General features: G+C 44.5%; 1 protein-coding gene across 1 annotated transcript in view; it reads right to left on the bottom strand.

Annotated features, from left to right (window-relative positions):
- The window catches only part of FRAS1 (Fraser extracellular matrix complex subunit 1), a 413,592-nt gene that overhangs the window by 163,747 nt on the left and 231,018 nt on the right, over nt 1-18,827 (bottom strand). Inside the window, 1 exon segment of the mRNA XM_047719626.1 lies at nt 16,792-16,935. Within this exon segment, the coding sequence (XP_047575582.1) occupies nt 16,792-16,935 (144 nt within the window).

Here is an 18,827-nt window from a genome sequence, read left to right as displayed (position 1 = left end):
TGGAAACCTGAGAAACATGGCTGATTCAAGGCTCCATGATTTGAAAAGTCCACAGCCTCTCCCTCTTTCAAGCCAGGGCTTACGGAGGGTTCTGGGCTCAGGCGAGCCCCAACAAGACCTGCAGGTGTTCGTGGTCTGGAAACGAGTTGCATCTGACTGAGGCTTTCTCTGGTGCGTAATTAGAGGAACGAGGAAGAATCATCACCGAGGGGATGCTTTGAAGAGAAAGTGAGAAGACCTCTGGGGTACTTTGTGGGTACAATAAATAAATATTTATGACTCTGTCTGATCTTGGGGATCTCTAGAAGCCGTTGAAATGAGTGTAATGTGCATTAATTACCACTACAGGAAGCTAGAGCTAGGCTATGGACGCTCCTTTCCACTCTCATGGCCGCTGCTTGTAAACTCTCTCTCCTCGTCTCCAGGCAGCAACCCCCACCCTCCGCCACCTCCCAGGTCATTCCATCTTCTACTTCATTCAGCCCCTCAAGCACAATCTTCCTGTCAGACTCAAAACATCTCTCTTTACCCATTTTTATTGCATTTCTTCTCTCACAGGATGAAATGGCTCATTCCTCCGCCCACATTCTTGACCCAATTTTCAACATTATTAGAACATTATTTCAGCATTATTGCATTTTCTACCCCATCTGTCTTCAGTCTCCATGACCTCAACCTTGGAACAGGCTCTGCCTCACCAGCACCTCCAAAGCTCTTCTCTACAACCATGCTACCGTCTCTCGCCTTCCCTTCACCACCCAACCTCCCAGCCTCCCTAACTTGCTGGGACCTGCCTCCAACCTCCACAAGTCTGCTGTGGTATTGCCTTGAAAAGGTCTCTGACCACCACGTATGACCAAATCTAATGGCTCCCTCTAATTCCTAACCTACGGGAGATCTCTGTAACACATGACACCCCTGGCTGCCTTCCCCCTGGACTCCCATCCTCCTTTAGTACGCTTTTTCCTGGTGCCCTTCATGGCCAGGTCCATGCTCTCTGCCACTGACCACCTGGTAAATGTAGACGTTCCTCACAGCCCTGACCATCTGTCTTCCTCCTAATCAAGTCTCATCCTCTGAACATCCTAACCCAGACAGGGCTGTCTACTTCGGCTTCAGCCACTAGAAGCTGGTGGAAAGGCCTCAAGAGCCTCAAAGTCTCCAGAATCACTGAAGACTCTGCCTCCTTCTTCATGGCTCTGCGTGAAGCCTTAAGAAGGCATCACGTCAATCGCCGGACATAGCACAGTACATGATGGCGTAGCTGGAAGCAAGGAGACATCAATAAATGACACCTGAAAAAGTAAAACAATCAACTGCAGGTTGCCCAGCGCATCACATTAACGCAAGGAAGTTTAAAGTTTTATCTTACACACGAGATTGTAACTACCTGGGTCTGGAAGTTGGGCTCCCTCTTTGTGTGAAGACCTATATTCATTCCTTAGTCATTCATCCGTGGTTTAAAAAGCCACACGGAACAACCATTCCTATGAGTAGATTCATTCCAAAGCAACAAGCTAAGTGATCCCACATTGATGCATTCATGCAAACCTCCCTTCCCAGCTCTCTCGTTTACAAGCCCCCAACAGAAGACCACTTAAATATGCTCTGAGATCCTGCTCTCAAGTCAGTCTGAAGGCTGACTGACTTTTCTTCAACCAACCAGAGAAGAAAAACAAATTCCTAAAACCTAGGAAACACATCTATCTTGAGAGCCTGAAGTCAAAAATCTCTTTATGGAGAGAATTCTTTAGGAGAGCTCAAAATGAGTGATGATGTTCAGGGAAAGAAGCCAAGAATCAGAGCAAAAAGAACTTAAGGATTAACATGTCTGTTCTGACTTACACTCAGAAAAGTATGGTTCCTGAGAGCAGACTACAGAACTCGGGGCTGACAGGCTACGAGTGGCCGGTCCCGCCAGGTAGCACCTGTAGGCAAGCTACAGCACCTGTAAGCATGCTTCAGGGCCAAGCCTGGGGCCCCTGAGATCTTCTGTGGAGAAGAGGCGCTGAGTGTGGCTCTGATGAGAGCCTTGAAGTTCTGTTTTTTGGAGTACAAAGTGAGCCATGGAAGAAAATATGAAAAACATTTTTATAACTATAAATAAATATAAAAATCACCCTAAGTAGCCCTTTCAGAGTAAATAACTACGGACATTGACATTTATCTCTTGGTTCTTTTTCTCTATACGCTTACATAGCTTTTTACATAGAGATTATATTAAATGTTGTCATAAAATATCTTTTTTTTTTACTCAGTACCATCAGCATTTCCACACATCATTAGGAACTCTTTGTAAACATCATTCTAGGGACTACATTATATCCCAGCCTTGAATAAATAAATAAGAAACGTGCACTTTTCATATACAGCTGACCCTTGAAAAACCAAGGGTTAGGGGCATGGACCCCCTGCACAGTCAAAAATTCATGCATAACATTTGGCTCCCCAAAACCTTAACTACTAATAGCCTACTATAGACTGGAAGTCTTATTGATAAACTAAAATCGATAAACAAATATTCTGTAGGTTATAGATATTATGCACTGTACTTTTACAATAAAGTAAACTAGAGAAAAGAAAATGTTAGGAGAACTATAAGGAAGAGGAAAATACATTTACAGTACTATACTGTATTTATTGTTAAAAATCTACATATAAATGGACCAAAACAGTTCAAACCTGTGTTGTTCTAAGGTGAACTGTACTTAGACACTGACTTCTAGTTTGTCCACTTCTGTAACTGAGGCCCTGATAAGACTTCTGTGCATTTTAGATTAGTTCCCAAAAGACACGTCAGGAATACAACTCAAACTTTTTTTTTTTAAAGATCTTATTTATTTATAGTGGGGGAGGGGCAGAGGGAGAGAGAAACCCAAGTAGGCTCTGTGCTGAGTGCAGAGACTGGCACTGGGCTTGACCTCACAACTCGGAGATCATGACCTAAGCCGAAATCAAGAGTCAGAGGCTTAACCGACTGAGCCACCCAGGCACTCCAATTCATATTATTACTATAGCTTCTATTGACTGAGCTTGGAATATATATCAAGGATTATACCACTTATTAGAAATGTAAAATCTCATGCATGGCCTGCAAAGATGAAGTAGGGGAAACATGATCCCCACTTTAAAGATGAAGACATGGAGACTCAGAGGTTGAGTCACCTGCTCACACGTCATATCCACACTGACTTCAGGGCATGGACTTTTAACCACTACAGGCATGAAAACACTCTAAAATTCTTAATAGGTATTACAGATTTCATTCCAGGAGGTCTGTATCAGTTTACAATTCCAAGAGTCACTCATGAGACTATTTCCTCATAACTCTGCCTGCACTAAGGAACCGAAAAATGGTAAAACAATCTTGGTCAGTTTGGTTGGTGAAAGCCGCAGTTATGTCATGGTTTACATTTATATTTCTTTTATTATAAGTGAGGCTGAGCACTGAAAAATCTTTCCAACAACAAAAAAGTGTTCAAGTGTCATACAGCTTTCAGTATGGTCAGGAAAGACAGCCCTGGACATAGAATTATAATCGAGTATGAAATATGTGTCATCCAACAATAATTTAAGACATCAACCAATGAGTTCTTCTCTTATGCGTGGTAAGTAGCCGCCCCCACTGAACCAGCAAGCATGGGCCCTCACACGCCCCCAGCGGAAGTTATCAGAATCCAATCTACAACACCATCTACAAACCAAATTCACAGAGCTCAGGGAACAGAGAAAAGATGGAGGGAGAAACAAACTTGAATATGCACTGGAACTAACAGGGCGTTCACCACCACGCTCCATTCCTGTGCCCCAGCCCAGAAAAACCCTTCCTTCCATTTCGAAAGGAAGAAGGGACGGAGAGACCCTTCACTCTACCATGGCCCTCCCCTCCCACGGGGGGCATATTCAACAACCAATGGTGAAGTGGACTCGGGCTGTGCTTCTCGCCTTAGAAAGGGTTTTCTCCAAATTGAGACCTGTGTCACAGGCCCCTAGAGATGGCACACGGCGGGGATGAGCCACGACAGAGCGTGTGGCAAACACGGAGATGCAGGACTGCCACAGGATTGCACGAACGTTTTGTAAAATGCTAGTGGGTAAGTTATCAGGGCTCCATGGAAGTCTGTAATGGGGTCTCGACCGTGTCCAGGAGACAGGGAAGGCCTCCTAAAGAAGGTGGAGCCATGAACCCCCACGGGGGTTAGTTGCAAGAGGAGCTGGGGAGGGTGAGAGGGTTTGGAAAGAGTTCTAAGAAGAGGGAACACCTGGGCAAAAACCCAGCAGGCCAACAGAACAGGATGCCTTCAAGGACCTGAGAGACCGTCAACAAGGCTGGATCTTAAAGAACACAGAAAAGAGCCACTCAAGGACTCGGCTGCCCCAGTTTTTTTAGAATGCCATGCAAAGGAGCATGTATTTAGTCCTAAAGGCCATTGGGAATGGCGTTGTGTGTGTCTGTGTTCTTTGCCAGTCTATTTGCAGAGGTCTCTGTATTTTTATTACAGATTTAAATGAGAAACTGTTGGATGGAAGGTAACTAGTGATGGGAGAGACGTGAGAACCAGAGCGAAGAACCAACAATCCAAGAAAACCCTGACATGCAGCAGCTCTTAATAGGAACCTTGTTGGGGAGGGGACACGGGTCCCTAATGTTCTTCCCTCCCCTCCTCTCCATCATGTCTAGAAGACCCTTTCTGTCACAGTACCCTGCTGCCAAGCTGTTCTCATGAGGCTTGTGCTAGACTAGGCCTATTATGAATCCTCACGATACTGGAAGTACTTGGAAGCTGTCAGGACCAGGAATGAAGACCTTGGGTTTCCCCTGAGAAGGAAGGCCAACATACCACGGGTCTATTTTTCCAGCATGACCTGGGAAGACCTTTCTCAAACTGTCAGCTTCAAAATAGCTTGAAAAATGAAAACAAAGTAGAATTTGGCTAAATGAGTAGGATCTAGTAGGTAGCCCCCGTCTATTTGTTGAATGAAAGGAAAAAAGGTGTTTGGAGTTAGAATCCTAGGAAATTGTAGGGAATTTGGAGGTTCATGCAGAGGTCATTATGGATGGCATCTCCTGGTTTTCAAAATCCACGTCAGGCCAAAAGAAAGGGCACTGCTTGGCTATGTGTGTGACAATTTACAACGGCCTCATCGGTAGGATTTGAGATAATGGAAAGAGAAATACCCCCACGGCCAGCCAAATGTAGTAATTATACACTCCAAACATAATTAAGAGGTGGTCCGAGCCCCATCCCCAGGCACTGCAGGAGATGACCGTGCGTCCTGGGGAGCTGCTCCGACACCGGTCACTTCCTGCCTCTTGAGATCTGTATGACTATTTTCTAAGAATTAAGCAGATTGGGAGACAACTCTGGCATTCTTCCTAGTAGGCGGTGACTGTCTGACAAATCTTAATTCAGATCTTTGCTGGACCCACACTCTAGGAGCACAACTGTCAGAAACTGTGTCCTTAAAACGGCAGCGGTATTCTCAGAGAGGCCGGCAAACCACAGAGTGAGTTCCCCTACAATCCTCCTCACCCCACCGTCCATGCCCGTTTCCCCCTCCGGTGACATTTGGAACAATTTCAGAGGATACGCTAGAGGAAGTTTACATTGTCACTGCTTCATTTGAACCAGGGCTGCAGTTACTCTAATAGGGGAACTGGGTTTCCAACCCACCAATCTAGCAGCCTCTGCAAGGATTAACGTCCCATCCTAAAAGCCCCATCTGTAAGGTAAGGCATTTGCATCTGACCTTGCTGTCTGTAATCAAACAGGGAGGCTAACCTCAAATATGTCTAAATGGTGAGTGTGTATCCATTAATTGCTCAAAAACAGACTCTGTTCCGGAGGCCGTCTCTCTGAGACCCAGCTTTGCTACTCCGTAAACCCTTATTTGTCACGATTTCAATTACAGTGGAGAGTCTTTAAATATAAGCTCATTAAGGGTGACAAGGAGAGAAGAGAGACCCAGGATCTGTTTATGTGTAGCCTGTTTCAGACTACTGGCATATAATAAGCATGTGGGAGAGGGGAGGGCAGATGGAACTCCAGTTGTCTGCGTGTGCGCCCGCTTGCTAACGAACCCAGTGAATTAGCGCCTTAAACAAACAAATTAATGAACACATTGCAAGGGAGGCTGGAACTGGGGTATGAGCTCGGGCAGAAATAAATACATTTCTTGTTTTTAAAGCAAGCAGAGGATTCCATTTGTTTTCTAACTAAGCACAGCACGTCGACATGCTAAAAATTTAAATAGATAAAAAATATTTTGACTCAGCAGCTGTAATATCCGCTAATATGTCATCCCACAGCTGTAAGGAAATTACATGTGGTCATCCCCGTGCAATGCTTTCTTCAAACCACAAAGGTTCTGCTTCGAGGACTGTGAGGATGACCCAGAGTCATGATGGATGGGAGCGCACGGCAGGGAAATGACTTATTTCGCATCTTTGGAGCAAAGTCAAAAAAGCTCGAAGATATTAAAGTAAATGTGTACTGTCGAAGCAATGGCTTTGGATGTTGGTTTTATGGGGCAGTGACTCCTTAGCTAATAAATAATGACCTATAAAGACAAATTTAGACACAGTGAGTTTTTAATAATGTCCTGTCAGTCAATCGGGTTCTTAACGCAAACACATTAAACGCATTTGCAAGTGGTTACGATAATCAGCACTTGTCTGCTCCTCATCAGGCAACAAGGAAATGGTTTTGCGCCGGAGCTCAGGGCGCTGGAAGTGTGTGTGGAATCGGAATGCCAACGCCACTTTGAACGTGGACGAGGTACTGCTTGTGAGCCAGGACAGGAGAAACACGGCAAGTAGCATACAGATGGCAGAGGGGAAGGAAGCCTCTGATCGCTTTGTCCCAGCCCACCCGTGAGCTCTTGGAGACCGTGTGGTCCGGTGGCAGTGGCAGGAGGCAGAGTCAGAGGTGAGAGCGAAGCTCCCTGCTGGGTTTCGGTGCCCGTCCCCGCGGCCAGCAAGGGGTCATGAGCACCGCCCCTCCGTGCATGCCAGTGCCTCCACCTAGTCTTCCAGCAGCTTCTGCTTTGCTCTTGGTGGACCCCCAGTACAGGAAAACATTCCCTTCAGTGAACAGGTATGGATCTCATTTGGATGTGAGGCACCATGGAAGCTTCCGCAAGAGACAGAGCATTGAGTCAGACCTGACAACTTCCCTCGAGATGCTCATGACAGGATCTGCTGGAGGAAAGCTGCACCTGAGATGCAACAGGTGTCTTAGGAGGGCCAGAGACTATTTTATCCAAAGAGAATCAGAGGGACTTGAACTTGGCAAGGTGGGGCAGTGAGCAATGTGGACTAGCGCAGGGAAGAAGCTAGGTTAACTCCGCTGTTGTGAATTCTGCGGACTGAAAAATCAGCAATGGGTGGACAAGAAATCCGAGAGAGAGAAGGAAAGGACCTGGTGGCTTAAGGAACATGAAGACGGTGCTTGTGGGTAAGGTGTTCCTGTGGGTGAGATGTCCGGGAGGTAGACAGGTAGAGACGAGGAGATGAATGTCCCATGTGCACTCTACAGGGACTCCAAGGAGAAAACAGAAAGAAGGACTGGTTCGAGGCCATGAGACATACCACCTGGGAAAGGAGCTGGGTGAGGGCAGGGAAAGAGTGACCAGAAACAACTGACAGGAAAGACCTGTTAGTTCCTGAAGCTGATGGGCCCTCAGGCTCGGGCTACAGACAGAGAAGCCAGGGTAAGGGGGCTCCGTACTCAAAAGCAGGCATGAGGAAAAAGGGGCATCTGAAAGCAGAAGCAGAGCCCTTGAGGAGAAAGGGTGAGGAAGTGTTTTGTTGGTTTTTTTTTAATCAGGTTATGCCATTCTTCCAAATGAGAAAGAAAGCGGGGATGTAAACAGATCTGAGTGAGAGAGGTCTGAGGTGAGGGAAGGGATGGCGGTGCGTAAAGAAAGGCACGATGGGCCCAATGACAAAGCCTCGAAAGGAGCTATAAATGACAGGACTGACAAGACGCAGAGAAGGTCTTCCTGGAACTAGATCAGGGCCCGGAAGCCGGTGACACGCTCAGCTGTGGGCCCTCTGACTCGGCGCTGCTTCCTGCCTGGCTCTCCTACTCGCTAGCTGTGAAACGTCAAGTAAGATGCTTAATGTCTCTAATCTCTGCCTTTGGGTTATAAAACGGACATACTATTAATCACAGGACAGACCTCCAAGGGTTGCAGTCCAGATTAAATGAGATAATATATGTGAGGAGCTGGCATGTACTTAATGCTCAATAAACACTGGCCATTATCCCTTCTATGCAGAAGGCCCAGTCAGAATGGACACTGGTCTACTGATCATCATGCCTACGTCTAAGTCACCCTTTCTGCCTATAGCATGTAAACCACAGAGATTTACATGTGCGGAAGAAACGTAGATAAGTACAGCGATAGCAATTTTGCCATCTTTAGTACTGAGAGGATAACCGGTGGGTCTAAATTCAGTTGTGTTCTTTTATGCAAGATTTGCAGTTCTGATGAAAGACAACGGCAATCCTGCCTTCATCGGGAACCCTGCCACGCTGCAAGCTTGGAAGCAAGGTCTCTCTGTAAGGTAATATATTGTTTAGGAAAAGTCATATGAAGGAGAACTATACAAGTTCTTCTTCTTTTTTTAATTTAGGAAGGTACAATTTAAGCATAGGTCATGTTCTTTTTTTTCTGGAAGGTCAAGAAAAGAAACACCTTGGACTATTCAATCATCCTTCAACAGACAACGTGGTCTCTTAAATAAAACACAAATTGGAAGAACAAGGAGGAGACAATCATTGAAAGTTCTGGAGAGAGATTGGATATGCAGTTCACAGTTCAAGCAATAGGAGACAGGGTGACAAATGAGGAATAAGAGAAGAAAGTACATCGCCAAAAAAGAAGATAAGGAAAATAAAGTAGCAAGCGTTTAAAGGAAAAAAGGACACTAGAAAATTGAAAAAATATAGAGATAGAAGAATTGGACCAGATGGGATAAAGCGGGAGGTGAACAAGAGAGAGATAAGAAGCAAGAAATGGGTCACGGTAAGAAAGATCCTTGCTATAATTACCATGCGAAGCATTAGAAGGGGATTATAGTAGTCCCTAAGATGCCAAGTTCCAGGGACTCATTTACGCAGCCTTTCTTGATCACCATCTATGCGCCAGTCACTGGACTGAGAATCCTCACAGAGTAAGAATTCGCATTTCTATAGGAAAGTATCTGGGGACGATCAAATGAAAAGATAAATGAGAAAATGTTTTGAAAAGTATAAAACGCCACAAACACACCAGTGTTACTATTACCAATACCATGAGAACCAGACCCAGTCCCAGGTGGAGCCTTGGGTCTCACACGCAACCTCTGGTGGGCCAAGCAGTAAATCCAATTCCTGCTGATAACTGCCCAGGCCCACAACAGGAAAATGGCCACTCCACAGAAGTTATACAAATATACTGGATGCCAGTTAGCCATGAAGAATGACAATAATGCAGATTCTTCCAATATTTGCCAACACACGGAAATGTATAAATTAAGTGATATTTAAGAGAAATGAACAAAGAAATACATAGGTGTTGACTGCAACTATTAAAAGCTGCATGTGTCTATCCACTGAAAAAGATTAAAGTAAGTGCAGAATGATATAAATTATTAAAATTTAGTGTACATTAATGTTTTTCTTTAAAGGATATGATAATAACACATGGCAGCCTAAAACAGCTGCCTTAGCATTTGAAACAGACTAGCAAGTTCTTGCAACTTTTCCCAACAATGCTCTCCAAGGCATTTTGTCATGCCAGTCTCTTTTAATCCATCAATCAAAAAATTGTTCTCGAGTGCCTGCTGTTAGAATCAACTATATTTATCATTGTAGAGTACAACAAAATGGCTGTATCTGGAATCACACTGTCTAGGTTCAAACCTTGGCTCTGTCTTCCAACTTTCATCACTTTGAGCACGTTAGTTATTCTGTGTTTCAGTTCCTTCCTATGTCACATCCCTACCTGCTTTGGAGGATCACTGTTAATATTAAATGGCAAAATAAAAAAAAATAAAATCTTGCCATTTGCAACAACATGGACACAACTAGAGGGTATTACAATAAGCAAAATAAGTCTTGCCATTTGCAACAACATGGACACAACTAGAGGGTATAATAAATAAGCAAAATAATAAATAATAAATAATAAATAAATAAATAATAAATAAATATAATAAATAAGCAAAATAAGTCAATCAGAGAAAGACAATTATATGATTTCACTCATATGTGGAATTTAAGAAACAAAACAGAGGCTCATAGGGGAAGGAGGAAAAATAAAGTAAGATGAAATCAGAAAGGGAGACAAACCATAATCCTAACTATAGGGAACAAGCTGGTGGTTCCTGGAGGGAAGAGGGTGGGGGGAATGGGGTAAGTGGGTGATACACATCAAGGAGGGCACCTGATGTAGTGGCAGTGGGTGTTAGATGCAACCGATGAGTCACTAAACTCTACCTCTGAAACTAATGATACACTGCATGTTAATTCATTGAATTTTAAATTTAAAAAATTTCAAATGGCTAAATGCATTCAAAGCAATTAGCACAGTGCTTGTCACAACTAAGCCCTCAGAAGAGTCACCTGTTATTACAGACCACAAAAAGATCACTCACAGGGAATATGGGCTAGTCAATGCCAAGTACTAGGTCATTGGTAGAAACATTCAGCACACTCGGAATTACCACATGGGAGATGCCAAGAGGAAGCTGGCCCTGGAAGGGAAGGGATCTGAGCCAGTCCATGGGGAATGGATGAGCAGGATTCTGACGATCAAAATAAGGTAGGAAATGCTCTACATTGATCATGTGTGCCTCCTGCCTTCCCCGCAGCTCGTGGCCGCAGAAGCGGCTCCATCGAGGGGGTGAGCTGTGCTGACGCACCTGCCCCCACACAGAAGCTGCTGTAGAACAGAGCTGGCTCTCACCTCTGGCTCCAAGTCCCGGTGTGCGGAGGCAGACAGCTGGGACGCTGGCTCACACGGGGCTCCTTCCCAGCTTCTTCGTTACGTTCAACTCCAACTGGGTTTTCATCGCTCAATGTTGTGTTTGAATCAGCATGTTGCAAAATGAGCATTTGTTGCTCTTTTAATTTTACTTTTCAACTTTTCCACCATTTTTTAGGGCCCTATCTTTCATAAATGATGCAACAGGTGGGGAAAACCATGGAAAAGACTTAGACGTTTTTCTTTTTATGATTTGGAAGAAAAATGTTAACAGGTTTGCCAATCCGTCAACAAATGGCTTCACTCGGGTTCAGAGAGCAAATACTTCTCAGACCCAACACCAGGAGAGAAGTACTGATTACTGTCCCGTACTCTTCAACAAGCAAGAGAGTGGCAAACCTGAGCCTCCTTGGTGACCCCCTGCTCACCCAGAGGAAGGAGGGAAGAGAGATGGAAGGGATGAATGGAAGGAAATCCACAATCTGAGTACTGGCTCATTATTGTATCTTACCTTTTAGGGAGTACCAATAAATTGTAAAAATATTATATTATATTAAAATCATGGCAGGGCTTCCCAAAGATTGTTCTCCAAACCACTGCTAAGCTCTGAGAGGCTCTAGGAAATAAAGGGGAGGGTCTACAATGGAATGTTCGAGAAATGATGTTCAGTCTCATTCATCTCAGAGATTCACAATGCCCATGTGCCTGCTCAGGGTTCTAAGTTCTGCAATAAAGAAAGGTGCTTAACTTTATTTACCTGACAGTTTCCCAAATTTATTGAGCCAGAATCTTTTTCGCATACAGTATCTATTAACCGTTGCTTAAAACTCAAGTCCTGTGGAATACGATATGAAAATGCACAGAATAATATTGCTTTACTAACACATGTCTTCTTTTGCTTATGGTCTGGTGTAGATTTATAAACAAATGAGCATTTAAAAATTACTGCATAAACAAAATTTAATTTTCCAGGGTGCTACAACCCTGACCAATCAGCTGTTTACAATGTCCCGTCTTCCACCTGCTACTGCCAGTTATCACCTCCAATTCTATAGAAGAACTCAGAAGTACAGCCATCCCATTAGGCACTCCCCAAAACCCAATGCATTTTTTTTTAACGCATCTGCATTTGGATACTTCCCCTCATGTTTTCTTTTTAATTTTCACCCTCTCTCATAAAGAGGGGAAAGACTTTAGCTGAGAAAGACGAGTGGAGAAAGCACCCCGGGCTTTGGAACTTGGGGAGAATGTGGTTAGGCATGGGCAAAATATAAAGCACCACATAAAAATCTATGAAGAGGGTCGCCTGGGTGGCTCAGTGGGTTAAGCCGCTGCCTTCGGCTCGGGTCATGATCTCAGGGTCCTGGGATCGAGGCCCGCATCGGGCTCTCTGCTCAGCAGGGAGCCTGCTTCCCTCTCTCTCTCTGCCTGCCTCTCTGCCTGCTTGTGATCTCTGTCTGTCAAATAAATAAATAAAATCTTTAAAAAAAAAAAAATCTATGAAGAAGAAGCCTGGCTTTCCACAGCACTTAGCCACGCCTGCTGCGAGCTGTCCACTCCTGCCTCTCCCTTAGTTCACTTATCTTTGTTGAAAACCTTCAGCCCTGGCCTAAATCTCACAAACTATATTTGCTTTGATGAACGTGGAAGAAGGAACTGCACACGTGCGACATCTCCATACGTGATAACACACTGAGGTTTTGGACCTGTTCCCAGGATACGTTTACTCTTGTCTGTGTGATAGATTAGATGTGATTTTCTTTCTTAAACAGCTAAGTGCAATTAAGAGGTCTCTGACAATGATCTTAGGTACAGCTCAGCTAGAGAGTAAATCCTGTGCATGAATCCTACCACCCTGCAAAGCTCACACATGATAGAGGGAACAGGGAGGGTCCTCCTCCAGGGACTAGAATTTCCCCAGGCTGACGAACACGCATTCCACTGACTGCACGGCATGGGATGGATTATCTCCTGCCTTCTCTATCATCACAGGGCTCCTCCTAACACCTTCCTGAGTTTAGATAAAAGTCACTGAAATGTTCCAAGAGGTTAACCATGACCTGACTTAAGTAACACTTGAGTTACAAAAATGTTCCAGGAATTTAGGTTCATGGTAAAATGGAAATAGCAGATGAGCTCCCAGTGGTTACAGAAAGAAATTATGTTCATTAAACCTTCAATCTCTTTCCGGACAGCTACCCCTAGTTGTCCAATGATCACCCCAAAGTCAACTTGTCCAGTTCAGACACATCATCTCCAAGTAAATAGTACTCCCACTCCTCAAACTTATTTGCCCAGAAACCTTGAAATCATCCCCCAAACTCCCTTTCCTTTAGTCCCCTGGGCTGAAACATTGCCCATCTGTTGCTTCCATTAGGCTGAACCATATAAAATTTCCACTACTTGATCATTTGTGCACACAAAATAGCAATCTCACACAGGTCAACCTAACATAGAGTTAATTCTCGGTGGAGCCATCCCCTCCTTCCCTTATCCCCTCAGCAACTTTCTCATTAAAGGCTTCATCTCTCACCTGAATTCTTACAACCACCTCCTAAGGACCTTCTGTCTGTCTTGTCTTCTTCCACACAATCTTCTATGGATCTTTCTCTTCACGGAAATGCAACTATGACACTCCCCTCCATAAAAACCTCCAAGAGACCTCCACAGTCTTGATGACAAAGTACATTCTCCTTAAACAGAATGTACAAGGTGGCCTTTCTGACCTGACCCTCCTTCCTTCCACTCTAGGTACCACCACTCCCACACTCAGAGCTGGCGTTCTGCTTACTTCTTTGTTGGTGCCTGAACAGATAGTATTCCTTGGCCCATTTGATTGGGCCAAGGAATGGGACATTCCAATGTCCCATTGGAACATTTCTGGAATGTTCTTCTTTCCAAATCTTCAAAGTCCTCTGCTTCTTACTTATCTTTTAAAATCACCTCCATTATGATACGCTCCAGAAAGCCTTCACTACTCACCCCACCGCACACACCCACAGGTTCATCTCATATCCACAGCACTATCACATTCAACACACATGTCCTTCTTCCACTACATGGTACATTTCCTAAATATAAGCACCACACCTTATTCATATGGGCATCCCTAGAGCCCAGCACAGTGCCCAGCATGGACTGTGTTTGATGAAGCTGTAAATGAATGAATTCATGACAACGCCACAGAGAGAAGTGGGAGGAGTTTGGAAGGCGCATATGTTAACTGAAAAGGTAAATTCTGGAGTCCGTGCACTTCTTTGAAAGATCAACCATTGAAATTACTGGTCAAATTTTTCTGTAACAAACATACACCTCCAATGTCTATTCAACAAAGAATTCCAAGCACCAGACAATGGTTACCTTTCTTAAAACCTTTATTTAATAAACCTAATTCCCAGGACAGGTTTGTCCCTTTCAGCCAATTTTAGTGGGAATTCTTTTAGGGCTGAGGAATCCCCAGCGTGATTTAGCTTAGTCCCATGATTCTTTATTCTAACGGTCGCCTATTAGCCTTAAAAAATTAATGTGACTCCTAATCACTAATTTACTATCAAAGAGGTCTCTGGACATTGGAGAGAACAGAGCTCATTAAAAATTAAACATTTCCAATCTCCTTATATAAACATTTACTTATAAAATATGCCCCAGCATAAAATTTTTAGGGTCCACATACAGAATAGGTTGGAAATAAAAAAAACCATCATGAAGATCCACCCTTCTAACTCCTCTGAGTACAACCTCTCCCCGCTCTAGTCCGTCTTCCACAGACGGGCAGACTTCCTGCCGTACCACACCCTCAGTCACGTCAGGCCCCTCCCAAACTCTCATGGCCTCATCGCCCACAAGATTCAGTTCAAACTTTTCGGCCTAGAACTTTGGGCACTCTGTACCCTGGTTCCAAATTCAATTTTCCAACCATTTCATCTAATATGTCTTAACACAAACCATGCTCTTTGGCCAGGTTGGACCACTCACTAGCTGTGAATGACCCACCTATTCTACCCGTCTGGCCTGTCTCCTGGGGAGCCACACCCAGAAAGCCTGCCTACCTTCCCTCTGACCAAATCTTACTTATTTTTCAGGAAGAATCTGAGCTTCCACCTTCTCCACAATGCTCTTCATATCTTTTACTTCTCCCTCCTCTGAACTCCTACAAGCCATACTGCCTGTTGGTGCTATTATCCGTACGTTGCTCTGTACTATTTGTTAACTGCAATTGTGTTTTGGTTCATCTCCTTAAGTAGCGTAAGAGATCTCTGTGTCTCCTCAAATCACAACTGAGCACTTTGTAGGTTCTATGTAAATACCTGCAGATGTACTTAAACCATGAGAACCTCTCAGTTCTCATGGTAGCTGCCCCTTCGTACCCTAAGAAGTAGTCACTGAACTCAAGCTCACAAACTACAATTACAGTCAGCCCCTGACATTCCCAGACTCCTCTTTAAGGGTATGCACTATGCCTCCAATTTTCCCACTTCCCAAGTCAGTCCTGACTACAAGTGGCAGTACTGGCAAGAGGCTCACACCCTACAGCTGTGGGGTTCCTCATTAGTCTCAGGGCTGTTGTCTCTGAGCTTCTACTTTTCATTGCCCCTAAAATGTTTGCTGTCTTTACCATTGTGTTTTACCCTGAATCCCAGCATCTTTTCAGCTGTAGCCCTGCTCTGGGCAATTTAGTCTTCCTATGGTATAGACCCTGGACCCCAATGTCTAGTCATCAGCTAAGGTCATGTGCAAAAAGGAATGGGTCACCCTGGGCCATGGTACTACCAGCCACACTTGGAGGACTGTCATTGACTTCCTGTGTCCCCACCCACCACAATGGACAACTGAGTACCAGACTGACTGTGCTCGCTCCATACTATGATCTAGACAACTGACCATACCTTGCCCTGCCCAAAGACAAGGCCTACAGACAGATCAACTTCTCCAACATGAAACTGACCAGATCCTAGCCTTTTCACCTTTCCCAGTGGCTTCTACAATGCCTCCCAGTCAAGCCCTTCAGAGCTGTGACAAAAACTGCTGCAGGCAAATCTCTTCAAGTTTCTCCTACAATATGGAGAAGTGAGTCAAGAAATATGTAATAACCCACTCGTCTGTAAATTCTTCTCTCTAGACTAAAGCTTTTTGAGGGCAGGGTCACTGTCTCATTCACTTTTCTTTTTTCTTTCTTTTCTTTTTTTGTTTTCTGAGCATCTGGCCATGAATAGACACTCAAAGATATTTGTTGTACGAATGGATGGATGAACACAAAACACTATGTGGCTTTTTCATCATTACGCAAATTCCAGGTTACCTTCCTAATATACCTCTTTGAAATCGGAGCTCTAAGATGAGGAGGAAAAACCCCATCTCCTGAGACAACTGACTTATTTTTAAGCTAACCTCCCTAAATGTTTGTGCCTAGGGCTGATGGCGAAAGTCGTCCAGAGCAAGAGGCAGAACACAATGTAAACCAGAGGGAGAGAGTCTCTCGAGGGGGCGAAGCCACGCGTTGCTGTCTTAAGCTGAAGTATGCCACGTGCATGTGAGGTACCATCAACAACACTTTAGTCTCCATTAATATGAGGTTCTGAATTATTTCCGGAAGTTCAAGAGTGTTATCAGAGGATTCCATTTGAATCTACAAATGTCTACTGAATGTCTCATAGGAAGCCGTAAAGTGAGTTACCAGACCTGAGGCAAATGCCTCCCAAAAAGGAGCTCTTCATCTGATGACAGAGGACAAATAGAGGAGCGCCATCTTAAGCCTGCCACAGAGAGGCCCAGCCTCCGGCTAGTGGATTCCATGACTACGAAGGAGCTCCCACTCACCAGTGCAGTACCCCACCAGGTTGAGGAACTGCTCTTCTTTACAGCTGGTCCTGCAGCTCCCACCAGCAAGAGTGACATGAGGGTGACAGGAACTGCAGTCAGATTCCGATGGGCCGTGGCATTGCCTGCAGGTGGGGTGGCATTCTAGGGAGAGAAACAAAAGCCAGGATTGGAATCAGCCGCTCAGCATGTGAACACATGATTATAGTACGTAGGCTCGCCACAAATTACAAGAGGAGGGGACTTCAGACACTAAACCTCTTTTGAAGATTCCTGAGCAAGCCTGGCCTACCCTTAGGCCCAACCAGAAGACGACATTTCTGGTGTCAATGAAGATACTGCCCATGAACAGAACATGGAATCTAGAACCATAAAAATTCGAGAAATTGGCCGCACATTCCAGAGGGCCCAGCATAACCATCCCAACGTAGGTGAGTGAGAAGTTCAGGTGAAGGTCACAAAGCAGGAAGGTGAGTGGTAAGACTCCCTCCTTCTTGTTAAAATACTCGTGTGATTCAAAGAGCTGGACAGGGAGCAGAAGGAGACATTTGGCTTCTCAGAATTCCTGGCAGGCAAAGGGGAACCACACACAGCCAGGAACACCAATACTCCTCTCTAGTATTGGATGCCAGCCGTGCTCTCCCTTCAGGCCTCCATTTGGAGACGTTGTGTTAGCAGCAACACTTAATTAAAATACAGAGAGCAGAAAGTCTACTTCTTGGACATTATCTTGAGCCAGGTTTGAAGTCAAAGCTCTGTTTCCCCAGAAAAAGCACCCATGTACTAAGGGGCACCACCCTGAAAACAAGTGAGTCCCAGGAGGTGCAGCAATAAAGACCCATGTGCAACAAGTAGAAGAAGGTTGCAGCTGCGCTGGTGCTGCCAAAGTAGGCGGCAGGGGCGAGTGCGTGGAAGGAGGGAGAAGGATTTCTCTGCCAAGGACGAGGAGGTCTAAGCCTGTCTGATTCCAAGAGGAGGGGAGGTGAGGGACCGGAGCTGGGCAGAGATTGCTGGAACCAATGACAAAGAATTCCCTTCTGGCACAGAGCTGGTGGAAAGCAAAGGCACTGATTTCAAGTACAGTCAACTGCCTCTCACTTCTTCTGGCGAGAGGCCAAAGGGAGATAAGAAGTTATGGAGAAAGAGAAAAAAACCCGCACAAATAAATAAAGCAAGTAAGAAAATGCACTACTGATAAGAAAGCCAGCATCAGCCATCACCCCTCCTACATTCCTGAGGCTCTTACCCTGGAAAATGCCTGTCCAAAAGACCCTCGAGTTCTTAGGATGATTTCCACCTCCCAGTTCTTCCTCCCTGCCAGCTTTCCAGTGACCTGGATGCTCTGCCAACTCAGGACACTGGCCATCTGCTGACTGCAGGCGGGCAGAGGCATACATAGAGGAGAGCTGGAGCTGCTCAGACTTAACCCCCCAACAATTTCACACATAGGACAACCAGCTGGGCTAGGATGAGGGCACGCAAGAACAGACAACAGTCTGTAAGGACAACCCCAACCCCAAAGAAACCAGGAACATTCCCCCTGAGCCTGATACAGTATTTAAAGAAAAGCGACCCATCCAGAGCCTAGAGAGATGAAGAATGTACTTGGAAAAAGAAAATTCCAGAAGAAATATAATACTGATCTTCAGTCATCTACGTTTCTGTTTACATTGGATTTCCTCTTTGGAGTTTGAGGCTTAGGTGAACCTAACGAGTATTAATTTATTTTAAAAATATTTTGTGTACTTAAAACTACACGTTTCCTGACTCCAGAAATACATGTCATACAATTTTATAACAATTGGCTTTTTCCTATAAGTGGGCCTCAACGGTCTATTTTTAGAAATAAAATAGTAATGATGATAGAATGTGTTTTGTCTTATCTTTTCTTCTGTAGATACATAAAAACACAGCGCTACAATAGGGTGCTTAAATTTTAGTATTTTGTCAATTCCAATAGAACGCTGAACTAATCTCAACTAGTAATTTCTAGAATCTCTGTCAACGAAGTATAAAGATGTCGTTAAAAACATATT

Source organism: Lutra lutra, chromosome 2 (assembly GCF_902655055.1).
Source record: "Lutra lutra chromosome 2, mLutLut1.2, whole genome shotgun sequence".
Taxonomy (NCBI): Eukaryota; Metazoa; Chordata; class Mammalia; order Carnivora; family Mustelidae; genus Lutra; species Lutra lutra.
Note: the sequence above shows the minus strand (reverse complement) of the source record. Positions and strands in the feature narration are given on the sequence as shown.